Source organism: Melopsittacus undulatus, unplaced genomic scaffold (assembly GCF_012275295.1).
Source record: "Melopsittacus undulatus isolate bMelUnd1 unplaced genomic scaffold, bMelUnd1.mat.Z mat_scaffold_55_arrow_ctg1, whole genome shotgun sequence".
NCBI classification, from domain to species: domain Eukaryota; kingdom Metazoa; phylum Chordata; class Aves; order Psittaciformes; family Psittaculidae; genus Melopsittacus; species Melopsittacus undulatus.
The window spans coordinates 243,118-264,599 of NW_022994420.1; the positions used below are offsets into that span (position 1 = coordinate 243,118).

The following is a 21,482-nucleotide window of genomic DNA, read 5'->3' on the forward strand; positions in this document are numbered from 1 at the left end:
ACGGTGTGCAGGGACCATCCCACAGTACCTGAGCAAGAGAAGTAGGGCAGGAACAGAGACCTGGGCCAAGTGCAGCCCAGACAAGCAAGCTGGGGATTACAAGACAGGTCCACAACCATGCTGAAACAGATCAAATCAATCCCCTGGTCAGGTTTAAGTCCAGCATTTGCTAGGAAAGTCCATGAGCAAACCTAGGTCTAAGGATCATCAAAGGATTTCATAGGTGTGCACACCTCCTGCTAAACCAGAAATCCTCAAGTATAGTCCAACCACCTTGGCCTGAGCTTAAATAGAGATGTTGGGAAAATGGGCAGAGGGTGAGGATGGAGTACCAGCTGAGGCTGCTCAGGGGGATAACGGCCTGGGACAATTCATCAATGCCTCAAACTGCCCATTTCTCACCCTTCAGTAAAGTGGAAGCCCAGAGTCACCAGCTCAGCTGCAGGACATCCAGGCACTGCATGTGGATAATCCCACTGAGGATGGAAAACTGGGCTCTCAAGTGTGCACAGAGGGAAAACAGCAGCTCCAGAGAAGGAGTCACTTGTGCTTCATGTCCCTTTTGAGGACTGTGTGCAAGATCTGGAATGTCTCTCAACCCATTCTCATTGTGTCAGTCTGTTCAGACCAAAACCTTTGCATGGTCCACAAGTATGTCAGAAGCATCCTATGAGCCCTCATCACTGCTGCTGTGCAGCTGTGCTCAGGCATGGCTCATCCATGCCATGTCTCTCAGATGCCCAAGCACCACAATGCCTTTCAGAGGTGATTTCACACCCTTTGCTTTTGCTTCTCTTTGTTTTCCTCTGCTAAAGCATGAGCAGCCCTGGAGGCTTCCTCCCAGGAGAGCACATGCAACTGTATTTACAGCCCCAGCACCACAAGCTGGGCTCTTGCAGTCTGGCAGGAGCTCACCTCTCTTCACATCAGGTGCTCGATAAAGGTGATGCTGGTGAGTAGAAGTTCTCTGCTGGGCTGGGGATAAAGTCTTGGCTCCCACCACTCGGTGGCAAAGGGAAGGCACAGGAGGTAACACCAGCACAAAGCACAGCCTCACCTGCACTGAGGCAATGGGCTTGCTTCTGCCTGTCCTCTTTTCCTCTTTAGTAAAGCTGCATCAGAAATCAGCCTTGCCTGTGTGGGTTTTCTTTATAAGAAGAGGAAGCAATGGTTTGTGCAGGTTGTTTTCTTTCCCATAGGCAGCTAACCCAAGATGCACTGAATTACTCAAGAGTTAATGAGGATGAATCTTATTTTGTTCTAAAGAAATGCAACATTCCAGATTGTCAGCAGAATGTAGTCACTAACAAATCAGCACACTGTAACATCAACATGTTTTTAATGCAAGCAGCTGAATGCTCATAGATTTAGGATGCTTCAATGTGCTGGAGCTCAGAAAACTATAAATCATGTGAATGTTATCTGTTAGGAATGATCTCAAACAGTTTGATAAATGTGGTTTGTTGATTGGAATGATAACTAAAAGCCAAGTGAAAATGTGTGCAGTTCATTCATGTGTAAGCTGGATTTCACTGGGACTGGGACTTTCTATCCTCCTGGTTTACATGTGTTACTATGAGGTTTTCAGGTGTCTTCTGAACAAATTAGCACTGAAAACTGAAAAGTGAAAGTGAAGAAAGATCTGATTCTTTTCTTTAATCTGAAAACACATGTGCTTGAATGAACTGATAGTTTTAAGGGTCGTAGCATTGAAAATGCCATTTGTTCCTTCAACGTGCTCCTTGTTCTTTTCAGGTTACCTCAAATGTATAACACAATATATATGTAATTTGGGTTAAAAAATACTTTAGAAAATACAGTAATTTGGCAGTTAAACTGACCATTGTTTGGATTAAACTATGGTCCAAAAGTGCGTAAAGAAATCCCTTGTTTTAAGTGTTCCAGCATAGAAAACCAAAGACACCATTTGTTGCTTCACTGTGCTTCCCGTTCTTTTCAAGTACCTTCACTGAAAACCAAAAAACATATAGCTTGGGGTTAAATCTATAGCAAAATATGTGAATTTAACCAAAATGTGGCAGTTAAAATAGTGACTGATAGTCATTAAATATGGTCCAAGAGTGAATGTCCACTTTCAAAAAGTGTTCTGTTTCTCTTCCTTTTGCCTCAGCAGGTAACACCAGGTGATGGGAGGAAATCAAACCCAGATTAAATTCATCCTCTTGGGAATTACAGACAGACCATGTGCACAAACTCCTCTTTTTGTCTTCTTTCTACTGATTTACATTGTCACTCTGGTGGGGAATGTTGGCATTATCACATTGGTTCGGGTGTCTCCCAGCCTCCACACCCCCATGTACTTCCTCCTCACCCATTTCGCCTTCATTGACATCTGCTATTCCACAGTCATCTCCCCCAGGATGCTGGCAGACCTCTTATCAGAGGACAAAACCATTTCTTTCACTGCCTGCATGATGCAGTGTCAAAGCTTTACACACTTCGCTGTTGTTGAGTGTCACCTGCTGGCCATGATGGCCTACGACCGGCACGTTGCCATCTGCCAGCCCCTGCTCTATGTGACCATCATCTCCAGCCGTGTCTGCTGGCAGCTGGTAGCATCATCCTACCTATTCGCCTTCCTCAGTGCCATCGTCTACACATGGTGTGTGTTTGGAGGTTCCTTCTGTGGTCCCAACCGCATTGACCACTTTTTTTGCGACGTATCCCCTGTGCTAAAGCTCGTGTGCTCTGACACCCACAGCAGTGAGATGGTCATCTTTGCCTTTGTCACCATCAATGTGGTGGGCACGAGCATGATCATTTTGCTCTCCTACATCTCTATCGTTCGCACAGTGCTGAGGATGTGCTCAGCACAGAGCAGGGCCAGAGCCTTCCACACCTGTGCCTCCCATTTGATGGCAGTTTCCTTATTCTTTGGGTCAGCATTCTTCATGTACCTACAACCTTCTTCTAGCCACAGAAGCCTGGATAAGGTGGCTTCCATTTTCTACGCCGTGGTCACCCCCATGCTCAACCCATTCATCTACAGCCTGAGGAACAAGGAGGTGAAGGGGGCCCTGGTCAAGTGCAGGAGCACGTTCTTCAACCACTGGCAACATAGAAGAGTTTTATCATTAAGGACATGAAGATTTCATGCATTGTCAGACAGCCTATGAGGCACTGAAGCAATGGGATTTTCCACTAATCCTCATGATTCTATGTAGTTTCTTCCACAGTTCATGCACAAAAGTCAATGACAGTATTGAATGTGAAATAGCCCCACAAATCACTTCTTTCTTTCTTAGATGGATATCAAGAGGAGAGGAACCTCAACCTTCAATTAACTTCACAGTCACCACTTTGTATGAAGCAATTGCCCTGAATTATCCCAGGCCTCATTTCCTCACAGAAACACCAATCAGCTTTATCCGGTTATAGCCTTTGTCACTGATAATACCTATTTTTCTTGCAAGATTCTTGACCTTGTCCCTCAGCTCCAATAAAATTCCTCACTCTTACCTGTGAGCTCTTTATTAAAGCTGCTGGGGTGGGAGGGAACAGGAAGTGCAGTTTTACATTTGCTGGCTGAGAAAGAGTCAGAGAAAAGGTTTCAAAAGATTCTTTGCATTTGTTTGTGCCTTTCAAAGAGCAGAAGCTGGTGGGAATGAAGGCCCAAAGATGCACATTTGAATATCACGGGCAATCTCTCCCCATTCTGCAGCTTCAGACTAGATTTCATTTCAAAGAAGGCACCTATAGAGAATAGAAATCTTTACTCAGAATGATGAACTGTGCTGAGACCACCCAGTGGTAAGGACAATTTGGGCAAATCAAGGGCTCATCCCATTCATTTTAAGAGGTGTTTTGCATTCATCTTAAGTCCTGTTTACTTAAATGGTGAGATCAATGGAATTCCACTTGGAGATAATCACCCACATCCCATGTCCATGCCCAGCTCATGCTAAAGCACTCCAGGGAAAAACAAATGGCCTATGTCACTTACAAATTAATCCTGTTGATGGTGACTTAGGTCTGAGGCAGAAGTGTCTTCTATTTGTGGTCAACAAAGGAGCCACAATCAATGTAATTAAATGCTGAAAAGCCAGGAAGAACAAAGGCCTTTGAAATCAGAGCTTCCTTGAAAACCTTCAGCACACCTTGGTTTCTTCATTCTAGTTTGTCATATACATGCAGTAGGTATCTTAAAAGACCAACAGGAAGGGGGAAAAGTGATATGTAATGACATAGAGCAGAGAAATCAGATTGTCGGTGGTCTTGTAGCACAAGCCAGTTGTAGAAACCAAGCAAGACTTGCAAATCATTGCAGACCAAGTCTGTAAGCACAAGAAATCAGGTGGGGAAACAAAAGTCCTTGGTGTCAAGTGAAGCCCTGGTCTCTTCTGTCACAAAATCAGCGGATAAACATCATGACAAAGCTATTTCCAAAGCAAAGTGCTGCCAATCACTAAATACCTAATATTATACTTGGTAAAGGAGAATGCACCAAAGACCAGAAAATAACACTTGAATGTAATGTTCAGTTTCTCACTCTAATTTCCCTCACTGATTGGATTGTATCTTCATTTCCTCATGCAGGGATATGGTGTGGATGGAGAGGGACTGGCAGAGCAGTGATCCCTGGCTGGGCATTTGGGTGCAGAGAGTAATGGGCTCTGCTCTGCAGGAGCCTGGAAAGTACCACAGGGGTTTGTGTCCTTTATCTGTCTAAAGAGAACCAGAAGAGAACACCCTGGTGTGCAGGGACCATCCCAAAGAACCTGAGCAAGAGAAGTAGAGCAGGAACAGAGACATGGGCCAAGTTCATCCAAGACTCCAGAGCATCAGATAAGTTGGGGATTATGAGGCAGGTCGAGACTAAGCCAAAGCAAGACAACACAAATCATGTCAATCACTGAATTAGGGTCAGGTGCAGCAATTGCTGGGAAGGTACATGAGCAAGCTTTGGTCACCATCAAAGGATTCCTTAGATGTGCACAAGTCCTGTTAAACTGGAAACCAAAACACAAACAGAGCCCAGCTTCCCTGGGCTGAGATTAAATAGAGGTGGGGGACAAATGGGCAGAGGGTGAGGATGGAGCCTCAGCTGAGGCTGCTCAGAGGGATAAAGGCCTATTAGTTCAGCCTGGGAGAATTCATCATTGCCGGGAAATGCCCATTTCTCACCCTTCAATACACTGGAAGCCCAGAGTCACCAGCTTTGAATATCAAGGAGAATCCCTCCCCAGGATGTAGCTTCACATATAAGAATTAGTTCTGTAGAAATCTTCCACTCTTTAAAGACAACCCTGAACACTGAATCCATGGTAACTGAGAGCTTTCTGGGTTTGAAAAAAGCCAAAACACAATGATGGGGGAAAATATCTTTCCTTTAGCTGTTGTGAGAATTAACTTATATTTCGAAAGTATATGGATTGTGAACAGACTGTTTATGTGCTCTGAAAAACAACAGTATGAAAGAACACATCACCTTAGGTGTAGGGGAACATGGCTTCTACCTGTCGTCAATGAAGGAGCCAAAACCTTCATCTTTAAATGCTATAGAGTTTGCAGGAGAAAGATCTTTGATATCAGAGAACTTCCTTTGAAAACTTCACCAAACCTTGTTTTCTTCCAATCTACTTTATTGGATATTTCTGCTTAGCCTATATGTATGGAATCTTAGAGCCACAAAAAGCCCAAATCTGGCCTCAAAATACAGGTACTGGAGAGGCACAATTGTGAATTCCAGCAATACATTGCCAGAGGATGTTATCACTCCCTACACCTGCCTGACAGGATGATGGAGCCTGGAGGGGACTCTTCCCTGCTCAAAAGGAACAAGGGATGGGACAAGAGGAAACGGCCTCGAGCTGCACCAGGGCAGGTTTAGATGGAGCTGAGGAGCAATTCCTGCCCCACAGCGTGCTCAGGCATTGGAACAGGCTGCCCAGGGCAGGGCTGCAGGCACCAGCCCTGCAAGGGTTCACACCCCTCAGTGCCATGGGTTAGGTGTGGCCTTGGCAGGGCTGGGAAAGTTGAACTTGATGAGCTTAAAGCTCTTTTCCTTTTTGTCTCCCTTTTGCTTGGCAAATCAGAATAAACAGAAAGTGAATTCTACTGTTCCACTGAATCAACCTCCATTTCTAGACAGTGTTGCTAAACTCAGTAAAGGACTTAAGAAAAGGACAAAAACACCTTTAGCCAGAGAAATAGAGATGACAGCAAATACGTGTGATGCCATGCAGGGAGATTGTTAGGTTTTGATGTACAAACCTCATTCAATGGTTTCCAGCACCATTAACCTCATCTCATTTCAGACAGCAAGAATTTAAGTGTGTGACCTCTGTTATGAAAGAAGGCTTGTTGAAAGTGTTTTAAGATGTGGTAGTGATAAATTCCCACCAAAGGGCAGATACTATCAAGGAACCCCTGTCCCCTGCTCCACACCATTGCTTTCTATTCCCCTGTTGGCAGCAATAAAAGCCATGATCTCCATGGCAGCCTGACCACAGCAAAGCACACGAGCTTTGGTGTTGCTCAGCAGCCTTCAGACTTAATACATGACAACCTGGAGCAATGGCATTGCCTGCCCTGATGTCTACCCTGCTGCTTTCCTGCACAGAGAGTTGGTCCTTGGTGGAAAAACATGGTATACAAATAAAACCCCAAATACTCCAGTTTGTCTATGACCCCTGATCATAGAGCTGCAGCCTCTGTCAAGACCATAGAGAAACTAGGAGTTATGGCTGAGCCATAGAGCTATCCCAGAGACATGGAATCATAGAAAGGTTTGGGTTGGAAGGGACCTTAAAGCTCCTCCAGCTCCAACCCCTGCCATGGGAAGGGACCCCTTCCACTGGAGCAGCTGCTCCAAGCCCCTGTGTCCAACCTGGCCTTGAGCACTGCCAGGGATGGGGCAGCCACAGCTTCTCTGGGCACCCTGTGCCAGCGCCTCAGCACCCTCCCAGGGAACAGCTTCTGCCTCAGAGCTCAGCTCAGTCTCTCCTCAGGCAGGTTAAAGCCTTCATGGGGGTTATGGGGAACCTCCACCTACAGCCAAACATGACAGGAAGGTGCATGTCACACGGATCAGCCTGATCCCCCAGCAGTGCACACTGCCACAGTCTTGGCATCATTTGGGGTTCCAATCCCTTCCAGAGCCTTGTCAAGTGTACATCTGAACAGACCGAGAAGGAGAGGAAAAAAACCAACAGGCAAAAAACAAGTAGATAAATCAGATTATCTGTGGTCTTGTTGCACAAACCAGTTGTAGGAAGAAAGCAAGACAGAGAAATGGTTCCAACCGAGACTGGAAGCCTAAGGAAGAGGCTGGGAAAACAAAGCCACAAAACCAGCAGATAAACATTGTGCCAAAGCCACTTCCTAAACAAGGTGTTGCCAATCTACTGAAGAATGAAAGTCTAATGTTGTACTTGGTAAAGGAGAAGGCACAAAGGAAAAGATAATAACAACTGAATATAACGTTCAATTTATTACTCTACTCCCCTCACTGAAAATACTATCTCCTCATTTGCCCATGTAGGGACATGTTCTGGATGCAGAAGGACTGGCAGAGCAATGATCACTAGCTGGGCTGTTGGGTGCAGAGGGTGATGGGTTCTGCTCTGCAGGAGCCTGAAGACTGCCACAGGGCTTTGTGTCTTGAACCTCTATAAAGAGAACCAAAGGAGAACACCCTGGTGTGCAGGGCCCATCCCACAGTAACTGAGCAAGAGAAGTAGAGCAGGAACAGAAGACCTGGCATAAGTACAGCAGAATAAGTGGAATAAGTTTACACAGCATCAGGCAAGTAGGTGATGATGAGGCAGATCCAGAACCAAGCCTATAGAGGTCAAGTCAATCCCTTGTTCAGGAACAGTTCCAAAACTTGCTAAGAAGATAAATGAGAAAGCCAAAATCACCATAGAATCATAGAATAGTTAGGTTTGGAAAGGACCTTAAGATCATCCAGTTCCAACCCCCCTGCCATGGGCAGGGACACCTCACACTAAACCATATCACCCAAGGCTTCATCCAACCTGGCCTTGGACCATCAAAGCATTCCAAAGGTGTGCAGAACTCCAGATAAACTAGAAAATAAAAGTCCTCTAGAAAAACCTCAACCTCCCTGAGCTTTGATAGAGATAGGGGACAAATGGGCAAAGGCTCAGGATGGAACCCCAGAGGAGACTGCTCACAGGCATAAAGGTGTATTAGTTAAAGCTGGGACAATTCATCACTGTGTGAAAATGCCCATTTCTCACCCTTGAATACAGTGGAAGCCCAGAGGCACCAGCTCAGCTCTTGGACATCCAGGCTCTACATATATGTGTAACCTCACTAGGAATGGAAATCTGGGCTCTCAAGTGTGCACAGATGGATGTTAGCAGCTCTAGTGATGGAGTCACTTATGCTCCATTTACCATTTGCAGACTGTCCTCAAGGTCAGATCTGTTTCTGAACCCATTTTTATTGTGTCAGCCTGTTCAGACCAAAACATTTGCATGGTCCACAAGTATGTCAGAAGCATCCTATGAGCCCTCATCACTGCTGCTGTGCAGCTGTGCTCAGGCATGGCTCATCCATGCCATGTCTCTCAGATGCCCAAGCACCACAATGCCTTTCAGAGGTGATTTCACACCCTTTGCTTTTCCTTCTCTTTGTTTTCCTCTGCTAAAGCATGAGCAGCCCTGGAGGCTTCCTCCCAGGAGAGCACATGCAACTGTATTTACAGCCCCAGCACCACAAGCTGGGCTCTTGCAGTCTGGCAGGAGCTCACCTCTCTTCACATCAGGAGCTGAACAGAGCTGATGCTGGCACCTGGATGTTCTCTGCTGCACTGGGGATAAACCCTTGGCTCCCATCACTCTGTGGCAGAAGGAAGGTACAGGAGGTAACACCAACACAAAGCAGAGCCTCACCTCCATTGATGCAATGGGCTTGCTTCTGAATGTTCTCTTTTCCTCTTTAGAAAAGCTGCATCAGAAATCAGACTTACCTGTGTGGGTTTTCTTTATAAGAAGAGGAAGCAATGGTTTGTGCAGGTTGTTTTCTTTCCCATAGGCAGCTAACGCAGATGCACTGATTTATTCAAGAGTTAATGAGGATGAATCTTATTTTGTTCTAAAGAAATGCAACATTCCAGATTGTCAGCAGAATGTAGTCACTAACAAATCAGCACATTGTAACATCAACGCCTTTTTAATGCAAGCAGCTGAATGCTCATAGATTTAGGATGCTTCAACGTGCTGGAGCTCAGAAAACTATAAATCATGAGAATGTTATCTGTTAGGAATGATCTCAAACAGTTTGATAAATGTGGTTTGTTGATTGGAATGATAACTAAAAGCCAAGTGAAAATGGGTGCAGTTCATTCTTGTGTAAGCTGGATTTCACTGGGACTGGGACTTTCTATCCTCCTGGTTTACCTGTGTTACTATGAGGTTTTCATGTGTCTTTTGAACAAATTAGCTCTGAAAACTGAAAAGTGAAAGTGAAGAAAGATCTGATTCTTTTCTTTAATCTGAAAACACATGTGCTTGAATGAATTGATAGTTTTAAGGGTCCTAGCACTGAAAATGCCATTTGTTCCTTCAACGTGCTCCTTGTTCTTTTCAAGATACGTCAACTGTATAACACAATATATATGTAATTTGGCTTAAAAATACAGTAGAATATACAGTGATTTGACAGTTAAACTGGCCAGTGTTTGGATTAAACTATGGTCCAAAAGTGTCTAAATAAATCCATCGTTTTAAAGTGTTCCAGCGTAGAAAACCAAAAAAGACATTTGTTGCTTCAGTGTGCTTCCTGGTCTTTTAGAAATACCTTCACTGAAAACCAAAAAACATATAGTTTGGGGTTAAATCTATACCAGAATATGTGAATTTATCCAAAATGTGGCAGTTAAAATAGTGACTGATAGTTGTTATATATGGCCCAAAAGTGAATGTCCACTTTTAAAACGTGTTCTGTTTCTCTTCCTTTTGCCTCAGCAGGTAACACCAGGTGATGGGAGGAAATCAAACCCAGATTAAATTCATCCTGTTGGGAATTACAGACAGACCATATGCACAGACACCTCTTTTTGTCTTATTTCTATTGATTTACATAGTCACTCTGGTGGGGAACGTTGGCATTATCACATTGGTTCGGGTGTCTCCCAGCCTTCACACCCCCATGTACTTCCTCCTCACCCATTTCGCCTTTATTGACATCTGCTATTCCACAGTCATCTCCCCCAGGATGCTGGCAGACCTCTTATCAGAGGACAAAACCATTTCTTTCACTGCCTGCATGATGCAGTTCTTCATCTTTGTTTTCTTCGGTACTGTTGAGTGTCACCTGCTGGCCATGATGGCCTATGACCGGCACGTTGCCATCTGCCAGCCCCTGCTCTATGTGACCATCATCTCCAGCCGTGTCTGCTGGCAGCTGGTAGCATCATCCTATCTATTCGCCTTCCTCAGTGCCATCATCTACACATGGTGTGTGTTTGGAGGTTCCTTCTCTGGTCCCAACCGCATTGACCACTTCTTCTGTGACGTATCCCCTGTGCTAAAGCTCGTGTGCTCTGACACCCACAGCAGTGAGATGGTCATCTTTGCCTTTGTCACCATCAATGTGGTGGGCACGAGCATGATCATTTTGCTCTCCTACATCTCTATCATTCGCACAGTGCTGAGGATGTGCTCAGCACAGAGCAGGGCCAGAGCCTTCCACACCTGTGCCTCCCATTTGATGGCAGTTTCCTTATTCTTTGGGCCAGGATTCTTCATGTACCTGCAACCCTCTTCTAGCCACAGAAGCCTGGATAAGGTGGCCTCCATCTTCTACGCCGTGGTCACTCCCATGCTCAACCCATTCATCTACAGCCTGAGGAACAAGGAGGTGAAGGGGGCTCTGCTGAAGTCTGGGAGAATGCTTTTCAGGCACTGGCAACATGCAAGACTTGTATCATTTAGGACATGAGGATTACATGTCAAGTGGAAAGCCTATGAGGCACTAAAGCACTGGGATTTCCCACTACCCCTCATGATTTTATGTAGGTTCTAAAACAATTCCTGAACAAAAAGTCACTGACAGTATTGCATGAGAAATGGACCCGACCATCACTTCTTCCATGGAAGAGATCAAGAGGAGAAGGAGACTCAATCTTCAATTTATATCACAGTCACCTGTCTGTAGGAAGAAATTGCCCTGAATTATCCCAGGCCTCTTTTCCTCACAGGAAACACCAATCAGCTTTATCCAGTTATAGCCTTTGTCACTGATAAATACTTATTTTTCTTGCAAGATTCTTGACCTTGTCCCTCAGCTCCAATAAAATTCCTCACTCTTACCTGTGAGCTCTTTATTAAAGCTGCTGGGGTGGGAGGGAACAGGAAGTGCAGTTTTACATTTGTTTGCTGGGAAAGAGTCAGAGAAAAGGCTTCAAAAGATTCGTTGCATTTGTTTGTGCCTTTCGAAGAGCAGAAGTTGGTGGGAATCAAGGTCTCAGGCTGCACTTTAGTATATCAAGAGGTATCCCTCCCCAGGCTGCAACTTCAAAGTAGATTTCACTTTAAGTAAGAAACTGTAGACAATATCATTCGTAATCCAGGATGATGAATGGTGCTGAGGCTACCCAGTGTTAAGGACAATTTGGGCATATTAAGGCTTCATCCCACTCATTTTAAGGGATGTCTTACATTCATCTGAAGTGCCATTCACTTAAATGGTGCAATCCATAGAATTCCAGCACAAGACAAGCACCCACATTCCATGCCCATGCTGAACTCTTGCTAATGCACACCAGGAAATACCAAATGGTTTATCTCATATAGGAGTTAAGACAGTGGCTCATTTCCATAGATGAAAGACAATCCTGAACACAGAATCGATCCTAACTGAGAGCTGTCTGGGTCTCAGAGAAACCAAAACACACTGATGGGGAAAATATCTTTACCTGCTGTGAGTGGGAATTAACTGATGCTTTGAACAGAATATGGATGGTGAACAGTCTCTTTTGTGTGCTCTGGCAAACAGCAGCAAGAGATGAGATTTTCTCTTTTGTCTGCGGGAAAGTGGCTTCAGCCTTTACTCAGTGAAGGAGGCAGAACTGATGTAATCAGATGCTAAAGAGCTTGGCAGGACACAGACCTTTGATATCATTAGAATCATAGAATGGTTAGAAAGGACCTTAAAATCATCCATTTCCAGCCCCCCTGCCATGGGCAGGGACACTTCACACTAAGCCATGACACCCATGGTCCAACCTGGCCATAAACACCGCCAGGGATGGAGCATTCACAACCTCCCTGGGCAACCCATTCCAGTGCCTCAGCACCCTCACAGGAAAGAATTTCTTCCTTAGATCCAATCTAAACTTCCCCTGTTTCAATTTTAACCCATTACCCCTTGTCCTGTCCCTACAGTCCCTCAGGAAGAGTCCATCCCCAGCATCCCTATAGCCTCCCCTTCACATACTGGAAGGCTGCTAAGAGATCATAACACAAGACTTCCTATAGAAACTTCACCACACCTTGTTTTCTTCCTCTGTTTTGTTGGATATTGCTGCTCAGACCATACATATAAAATCTTAGAGCCACAAGAAGCCAAAGTTTGGCCTCAAAATTCATCTGACCCAAGCTTTTGTGGAAAAGGGACCTAGAAGAGAAGTGTCATCTGTAGGGTTCATTACCCCACTCTGGTGTCTTTATTTCCTCTTGGCTTTAATAAAGTCCTCAAAGCAGAGATACAGAAATACTCAAACATTTATCCAGACTTGGTGCTATGTTCCCAAGAGAGCTCTGGATTTCCATAGTCTTGTACAGAGTGGATTCAACTCTGTGAATGTCCAAGAGGAAGCTCAATCTAATGTGCAGGGAGGCACAATTGTCAATTCCAGCAATATAAGAAAGAGGTTTGAGGTTTTGGAATACATTTTATACTGAGAGCATCATTGCATGATTCTGCTTCAGTCATTGCAGAGGAAAGGGTCTACACAATGCAGAAACTCCTGGCTGGAGACACAAAATGCACACACCAAATATATACCAGATTTCATCTCGATCAAAGTATAATATTACACTTGGAAAAGGACAAGTCACTATGGACCAGAGAATGACACTTGTATATAATGTTCAGTTCTTTACCCTATTGCCCTCACTGAGAACACTAGCTCCTATTTTGCCCATGCAGGGACATGTTCCAAATAGAGAGGGACAGTCAGAGCAGTGAGCACTGTTGTCTATGAAGGATGATAGCTCTGCTCTGCAGGAGCCTGGGGGCCACCACAGGGGTTTGCATCATTCATCTCTTTAAACAGAGCCAAAGGGGACACCACAGTGAGCAGGGACCATCCCACAATACCTGAACTACAGAAATATGGCAGGAACAGAGACCTGGGCCACGTTCAGCCAAGACTCCAGAGCATCAGGAAATCTGGTGATGATGAGGCAGGTCCAAGAACAAAAACAAGACCCAGATGAAGTAAATCCCCTGGTCAGCATCAGGTCCAGCAGCAGTTAGGGAAATCCAGTAGCAAACCAAGGTCACCATCAAACTATTTCATAAGTGGACACAACTCGTTCTAAACTGGAAACCACAATGCCTCTAATAAAAGCCAACCTCCCTGGAGTGAGCTTAAATAGAGATGGGGGCAATTGTGCAGAGGGTGGGGATGAAGCCCCAGCTGAGGCTGCTCAGGGGGATAAAGGCCTATTAGTTCAGCCTGGCACAACTCATCATTGCCTCAAAATGCCAATTTCTCACCCTTCAATACAGTGGAAGCCCAGAGCCACCAGCTCAGCTGTTGGACATCCAGGCACTGCATGTGGATAATCCCACTGGGGATGGAAATCTGGGCTCTCAAGTGTGCACAGAGGGAAAACAGCAGCTCCAGAGATGGAGTCACTTGTGCTTCATGTCCCGTTTGGGGCCCTCTACAAGATCTGAAATGTCCCTAAAACCCATTCTCATTCTGTTGCCAAGGTCAGACTAAATTCCTTGCATAGTCCACAAGTATGTCAGAAGCATCCTATGAGATGCTCATCATTGCGACTGTGCAGCTGTGCTCAGGCATGGCTCATCCACTCCATGTCTCTCAGATGCGCAAGCACCACAATGCCTTTCAGAGTTGATTTTACACCCTTTGCCTGACAACAACCAAAATCCACAGGAAGCATCATTCTCTTCATCTCCAGGTGCACTAATAAACCCCAGGAACAATTTGCTGTAAATAGGTGGATTTGGGGACATGTCTTTCCCCTTCTTCCACACTGAGTGCAGGCGGTGGTGGCAAGTGACTGTCTACCTAATTCACCACTGATTATTCCCATAACTTTTTAAACTGGCTTTTCCAATGCTACTTAAACAGGATTTCAGCCATGCAAAGAAGAGTTCCTGCAACCATTTCTATTCTCACCATTGCCCCTTGTTAACATCTTCCTGTAAACTCACTCCTGACTGTGATGCCTGACATTGCTGATGGACCCTGGTACCACCTCCCATCAGCAAGGTTCCCCTCAGCTCCCTGCCATGATAATGCCAACCATGGCCCTTGTGCAGCTGTAACTGCCTCAGAAATGCTCCAAAAGTGGATGTGAAAGGTGGGGTTGTTGTGTGGTTTGCTCTAAGGGAGCCCAAAGCCCTGTTGCTTGCTCAAGCTGAGGTCATCTCCTCTGGGTACACTTCATCCCCACACTAATCAGCACAGAGAAGAGATAATGACCTGCTGTGGGCTTTGTCACCTCCTGGGGCCCAAAGACATTCACAGTCCCCACATCCCCACATCCCATCAAATAGGAAGGGGCTTTGCTGATGCTGGTTCATTGCCAGGCTCCCTGCACAGCTCCAGCCACCTTCATCTTCACATCCATCTGCGAGAGCATCAGGAGGGCAGCAGAGACAGAGCTGAGATGTAAGTGAGGGGCAGCATCTTTCAGCCCATCATTCTCCTGTGCTTCTCTCTTGGCAACAAGCAGCAGCTCCTGTCTTCATCTCCTGCCCTCCTGCAGGCTCCTGGGCTTCTTGAGGATGCTCTGGGCTTCCCAGGGAGCTGCTTGTGCTGTGTCCTCCCCATGCAGCTGCTGAGAAGGCAGGTTTGGAGATCAGCCTCATGGAGAACACACAGGAGGGAGGGGAAACCAATACAAACCTCTGTGTAAACTTGCATAAGATCATAGCTTGCATTGGAAGGGACCTTAAAGCTCATTCAGTGCCAACTCCCTCCATCCACTACAGCAGGTTGTGGCTAACCTAACTTCCTATAGATCAGGAATCCATTCCAGTAACGAAGAAGCCCAAGCAGAGAGGGAAGAAGCAGGTGGTTGGGAAATGCCCTCAAAAGCATGAAGGATCAACTCTGCACTGTGAAAGCACCACGTTTCTCTGTGTTCCAGGTGGAGCCGCATGGTCTGCAAGCCCCAGGCTCAGCACTAACGCAGGCAATGAAGTGCAGCACTAAGGTAAAGCTGCTCGGGTGTGCAACCTCCCCACTGCTTTCCACAGGGCTCATTGCTCAGCATCTGCAGGTGAGCCAGAGGAGCAGGCACCACCTTGTGCCATGGTGTTGAAGTGCTTGAGCACCCCTTTGTTCTCCCTGTGCTGGGACAGGACTTTCCCCAACCTGTTCCTCATTGATCTGTGCCTCAACTCTCCCTTTACATCCTGCAGGACTGTCTCTGAGCAGCTCCCAGCACACAGATGCTTTTGCACCTGGCACATCCCTGCCTGCTGGACAAGAAACCTCCAGCCAGCAGCTCACACACAAAGCACCATCCAGCCCATGGCACAAAGCAACTGCACCCAAGTGATCCAGTTCAGCCTGGTGGGGTTCACAGAGGAGCCGGTGACTCAGGGCAACTTGTTCCTGCTCTTCCTGCTCACCTACCTTGTCACCATCGTGGGCAACCTGGGCATCATCATCTTGATCAGGGCCAGCCCCCACCTCCACTCCCCCATGTATTATTTCCTGGGCAACCTGGCCTTTGTAGACCTCTGTTCTTCCACCATCATCACCCCCAAGATGTTGGTTGACTTGATGTCAGAGAAGAAGAGCATTGCTTATGCTGGGTGTGTGGCTCAGGTCTTCCTCTTTCAACTTTCTGGGATTACTGAATGCTTCCTTCTGGCTTCAATGGCCTATGACCGTTATGTGGCCATTTGCCATCCCCTGCTCTACCCCCTTGTCATGTCCCCAAAGTGCTGTTTCCAGCTGGTGACTGGCTCCTACCTCATGGGGCTGACCAATGGTGTGGGACAGACCATCAGCATGTCCACCCTGTCCTTCTGCAGCTCCAGCACCATCGACCTCTTCTTCTGTGACATTTCCCCTCTCATCTCCCTCTCCACCTCCGACACCACCCTCAGCCACATCATCCTGACCACTGCAGCATCTCTCTTTGGTGTGTCCAGCAGCCTGGTTATCCTGCTCTCCTATGTGGCCATCATCCTCACCATCCTGAGCATCAATTCAGCTGAGGGCAAGCGCAAAGCCTTCTCCACCTGCACCTCCCACCTCACCACTGTCAGCATCTTCTATGGGGCATCCTTCTTTATGTATTTATTCCCCAGCTCACACAGCTCAAGAGGAGCAGATAAATGGGCTGTGGTGCTCTACACCGTGGTGACTCCCATGCTGAACCCCTTGATCTACAGCCTGAGGAACAAGGAGGTGAAGGAGGCTTTGAGGAGACTCTTGAAAATGAAATGATCTTGAATTCTCCAAAAATAGGGCCAGACAGAATGGAGATGTGGGGGAGCTGCTCAGCCGTTTGTGAGGTGCCCTAGATGGACAACATGTTGAGAGTGTTCTGCACCTGAACTTACATGATGGCTTACTTGATATCAGCAACTGAATATACAAATAAGAGCATTGCAAGAGCTTTAAAACTGCCCTGACTCAAGGTATGGGCTTTGGTGTGTGTTGCTTTCCTTTTTCTTGGCAAATCAGAATAAACAGAGAGTGAATTCTACTGTTCCAATAAACCAAACTCCATTTTTAGACTTGATGTGAAGTCATTTGGGCCATAATATAAATACACCAACATTTATAGCAAAATAAATGGAGAGAACAACAAATAATGTACACACTGTGGATTAAGTATTTGTAAGTTTTGATTCTGAAAACTCATTAAATGATTTCCATCTCTATTCACCTCATTTCAGACAGTAAATAATTCAAGTTAAATATGGTACCTCAGTGACCTCTGTTATGAATAAAGGTGCTTTGAAAGAGTTTTAAGATGTGGTAGTGAGGAATCCCAGCCAAAGGGCAGTAACTATCCAGGAACCCCTGTCCCCTGCTCCACACCTTTGCTTTCCAGTTCCCTGCTGAGCACATTAAAAGCCACGATCTCCATGGCAGCCTGACAACAGCAGAGCACAAGAGCTGTGCTGCTGTTCAGCAGCCTTCACACCTGACACATGGCAGCCGATGGCAGCCTGGAGCAATGGCATTGCTTGCCCTGATGTCTCTCCTCTTGCCTTCCTGCTCGGAGCTGAGGTACTAGAATGGGTTGCCCAGGGACGCTGTGAATGCTCCATCCCTGGCAGTTTTCAAGGCCAGGTTGGATGAAGCCTTGGGTGATATGGTTTAGTGTGAGCTGTCCCTGCCCATGGCAGGGGTTGGAACTAGATGATCTTGAGGTCCTTTCCAATCCTAAATATTCTATGATTCTATGATTCTATGTGATGGACACACATTGTATATATAAAACACCCCAAAATACTCCAATGTGAGCATTCCTTCAGCCCATAGAGCTGCAGCCTCTGCCAGGACCATGGTGAAACCTGGAGCCATGGCTGAGCCTTAGGGCTATCCTAAACACATGCAATAACCTGGGTTGGAGTTAAAAGCTCCATGGAGGGATAGAATCAAGCCAGGATCAAAGTGGTTTGCTGATTTCTTAACAACACACAACTAACAGGCAGCCAGGGTCAATCAGCTGAATCCTGCTTTGTTCCTATCGTGGTTTAAACCCAAATCACACAGTTCGTTCACTCACTCCCCCCTTTGCTCCCCCAACTCCCGGAGAATTAGGAAAGAGAATCCAAAGCATGTAGCTACCACGGGTTGAGATAAGAACAGTTTCATAACTAAGGCATAACAAAAATCACTACTGCTACTACTACTACTAATAATAATAATGATAAAGCCAATAACAAGAGAAGAGAATACAACACCTCACCAGCCACCGACCCATAACTCACCCCACCCTCCCTGACCAAGCACCGACTGATACCTCCTCCATCCCCCCAGAGCTCCATCCCTTCTGGATCTCTCCCCATTCTATCCTGGCTATGATGTGCTATGGTATGGAATACCTCATTGGCTAGCCTGGGTCAGGTGTCCTGTCTCTACTTCGTCCCTGGCCGAGCATGAGGCTCAGAAAGTCCTTGGACAAACCAAACATTTGAGCAGTAACTCAAAACATACTTGCTATCAGCAACCGTTCCCAGCCCGAAAGTCAAACCACAGAACTGCACCAGCTACCAAGGAGGAGAACAATGACTGCTACTGCTGAGCCAGGACAGTTCCCAAAGCTACCTTATAATTCCCTGGTTATTATTTAACACAGACCATGGTTGTTTTCCTGCTGAGCCTTGGGGACAACCAAGGACAGAGGTTTCACACCCTCCCTGGACCCTATGTCAGTGCTTCACTGCTTTTACAGTGCGGTTTTTCCCCTCCCTCTGCTTCTAACTGGAATTTCCCACATTGCACATTCACAATAAGAAATCTCACATTTACCCTCATCTGCAAGATCAAGCACATGGAGAACTTGCAGGTGGCATCAAGTAAAAAAGAATGTGACACCATTAACTCTTTCACACATCCTTTCTCTGTCCCTGAAACCACAGAATCATGGAATGGGTTGGGTTGGAAGGGACCTTAAAGCTCCTCCAGCTCCAACCCCTGTCACTGCAGGTGGAATCAAGTCAAAAAGAACATGACACCAGTAATTCTTTCATGCATTCTGAGCCTCTTCAGTCATAGAATCATGGAATGGGTTGGGTTGAAAGAGAACTTAAAGCTCCTCCAGCTCCAAGCTCTGCCACAGGCAGGGACACATTCCATTAGAGCAGCTTGCTCCAAGCCCCTGCATCCAGCCTGGCCTTGAACACTGCCAGGAATGGAGCATTTACCACTGCTTTGGGAAATGAAGCCTTGGGTGCCATGGTTTAGTGTGAGGTGTCCCTGCCCATGGCAGGGGGGTTGGAACTGGATGATATTAAGGTCCTTTCCAACAGCAACTATTCTATGATTCTATGTGACTGCTCCTGAGCCGTCCTAGTTGTTTCTTCACAATGATACCAGCTCCACATAGACATATTCCATAGTCCTAGACTATTATCCCAATGAAACATTCACATGAGCATGGGTAGAGCAGGTCAAATTGGATGAACCAGGGGTAAGAAGCATAAAGGCATCTGGGACTGAGTTCAGCTGCCTCAACATTGACTATTAACAACTTGAGATGCCCCTGAGTCTGCCTCTGAGCTTTCAGATGCTGCTCCAGAACAACCCAACCCTTCTGAAGGTTGCATGATGTCCATGTCAAGTGCATGGCCATGTCCTTGGCCCTTCAGGACAGAGCAAATGGCAACACATTTCTACCTGAGGGCAACCAAAGCTGACTTGGGACATTTCACTGCATCTGTCTCCTGTTCTGCAAATTAAGTGATAGTTTCCACCACCATACATAGGAAAACATGCAAAGAAAGTGGTTTCTTAGTCCTTCAATTATCTTTTTTCTTTCCTCAATAAAGTTTTAGTCCAACTGAAAAGAAAACTAAAATAAAGCTTTTAAGACTGTTGGGAGGAGGGATTGGGAGATCTGAAGTAGTTTCATATTCTTCAAATTATGATAAATAAAAGCTGAGTCATTAAATCCGAGTTCTGTGTCTCCATCTGTGCTCAGTGAAGGTGTTTCTGTAGCTCCAGGATTTGTTCAGATAAAGAGTGAGCTGCAAGAGTGCAAGTTTGAACACACGCACATGCACACACACACACACACACACACAGGCACACACACACACAAACACACACACACACACACACACTCAGCTTTCTCCCCTCACTGTGTTCCCATCCCCATCACAGCCTGGGCTCAGGCTGCATGAACTGGGCTCCTTTCAGACTCTTAGAACCAACCAGTCTGGAAAAGCCCTTCAAGCTCATCCAGTCCAACCATTCCCAGCCCTGCCAAGGCCACCCCTAACCCATGGCACTGAGGCCTCGTCTCCATGGGATGTGAACCCTTGCAGGGCCGGTGCCTGCAGCCCTGCCCTGGGCAGCCTGTTCCAATGGCTGAGCACCCTGTGGGGCAGGAATTGTTCCTCAGATCCACCTGAACCTGCCCTGGTGCAGCTCGAGGCTGTTTCCTCTTGTCCCGTCTTTTGGACTAAAACAAACTGGAAATAGGTTTGAGGGGGGCAGCTGATCCAGTTTGACCTCCAGGAGGCCTTCAGATCCTGACTGCAATTACCTTAATCCAGAGAAAGCTATTCTGAGATGCACAGACCATGCACAGAGGGTCCATGGTACAAGTCCTTCTGATGTTCAGACCTGTTCTGGACCACATCCATTCTCCCCAGCTGCCCTAGGATGTGAGAAAACATCCTTTTATTCCCATCCATTCTAGAAGGGACCTGACTAGCTCATAACTAGACAAGGAATTGTAGATGTTGAGTCAGGTGACCCCATTCCCATGCTTATTCTACAATCCACATTGATAATGGTAGAAAAAACACATTTCTGAAAGCCAGTCAGGCATGGAGGATGGATGTAGTGCACTTGAGCTTGCCTCACAGCTTAACAGACACAAGCAAATCCATCCCAAGGCAAATAATGGCAAGAAGTTTAAAGTATGAGGTGTCATTGAGGAGGTTCAAAGATAAGGAAAAATGCAATGAGCTTCCCCAGCACCCTTTATTAGGGGGTCAAAAGCAGGAAGGGACAAAGCACCCCGTTAGCAAGAACCACATTATCTGCATATGTCATGAAGACAAGGATGTCTCTTTACAGAGAGAGTATGACCAAGCTTGTATGGGCACAGAAAGCCCTCCAGCAGGCCCCACATCCAGGCTTTCACAAGACAAGCAGTCACAGCTATTTCCATCACAAGTGATGCTGCTCACTGGCCCAAAGCAAGAAGTGCTCCTTGGGGACCAACCACCCTTCCAGGAGTCATCAGCTTTAACAAGACCTTCTGGGCTTTACCAAGGAACTTTCCTCATCACCACAAAAGCTTCTCACAACACTTGCATGTGACTTACCTCATTCTTCATAACAAGACACCAGAGATTAATTAGCTGGGGAGAACAAGACAGAAACTTTCTTCTTTGTGAACAAAGTTCACTTCTACAGCTGCCTTGCTTGACAGAGCTGGTCCATGCCCAAAGGCAGTGAGTTGGAGGGTCAGTGTGTTGGCATGTTTGTGTCTTAAGGACAATTTCATGGGCCTGGATCATAGAATCCCAGCCTGGTTTGTGTTGGAAGGAGCTTAAAGCTCCTCCAGCTCCAAGCCCAACCC

General features: G+C 46.3%; 3 protein-coding genes across 3 annotated transcripts; all 3 read left to right on the forward strand.

The window, feature by feature from the left end:
* Nucleotides 1-2,147: 2,147 nt before the first annotated feature.
* LOC117438668 (olfactory receptor 1038-like) lies at nt 2,148-3,107 on the forward strand. Its single transcript, XM_034074109.1, has one exon. The coding sequence runs from the start codon at nt 2,148-2,150 to the stop codon at nt 3,105-3,107; it is 960 nt and encodes a 319-aa protein (XP_033930000.1).
* Nucleotides 3,108-9,972: 6,865 nt separating this feature from the next.
* Nucleotides 9,973-10,932, forward strand: LOC117438669 (olfactory receptor 1020-like). Its single transcript, XM_034074110.1, has one exon. It carries the CDS (start codon nt 9,973-9,975, stop codon nt 10,930-10,932), a length of 960 nt encoding a protein of 319 aa, XP_033930001.1.
* Nucleotides 10,933-15,730: 4,798 nt separating this feature from the next.
* LOC117438690 (olfactory receptor 5G3-like) lies at nt 15,731-16,657 on the forward strand. Its single transcript, XM_034074131.1, has one exon. The coding sequence runs from the start codon at nt 15,731-15,733 to the stop codon at nt 16,655-16,657; it is 927 nt and encodes a 308-aa protein (XP_033930022.1).
* The last annotated feature ends 4,825 nt before the right edge of the window (nt 16,658-21,482 follow it).

What these genes read in the sequence shown, in the direction of transcription:
- LOC117438669 (XM_034074110.1), top strand. Translation starts at nt 9,973, where the DNA reads ATGGGAGGAAATCAAACCCAGATTAAATTCATCCTGTTGGGAATTACA.
- LOC117438690 (XM_034074131.1), top strand. Translation starts at nt 15,731, where the DNA reads ATGGCACAAAGCAACTGCACCCAAGTGATCCAGTTCAGCCTGGTGGGG.
- LOC117438668 (XM_034074109.1), top strand. Translation starts at nt 2,148, where the DNA reads ATGGGAGGAAATCAAACCCAGATTAAATTCATCCTCTTGGGAATTACA.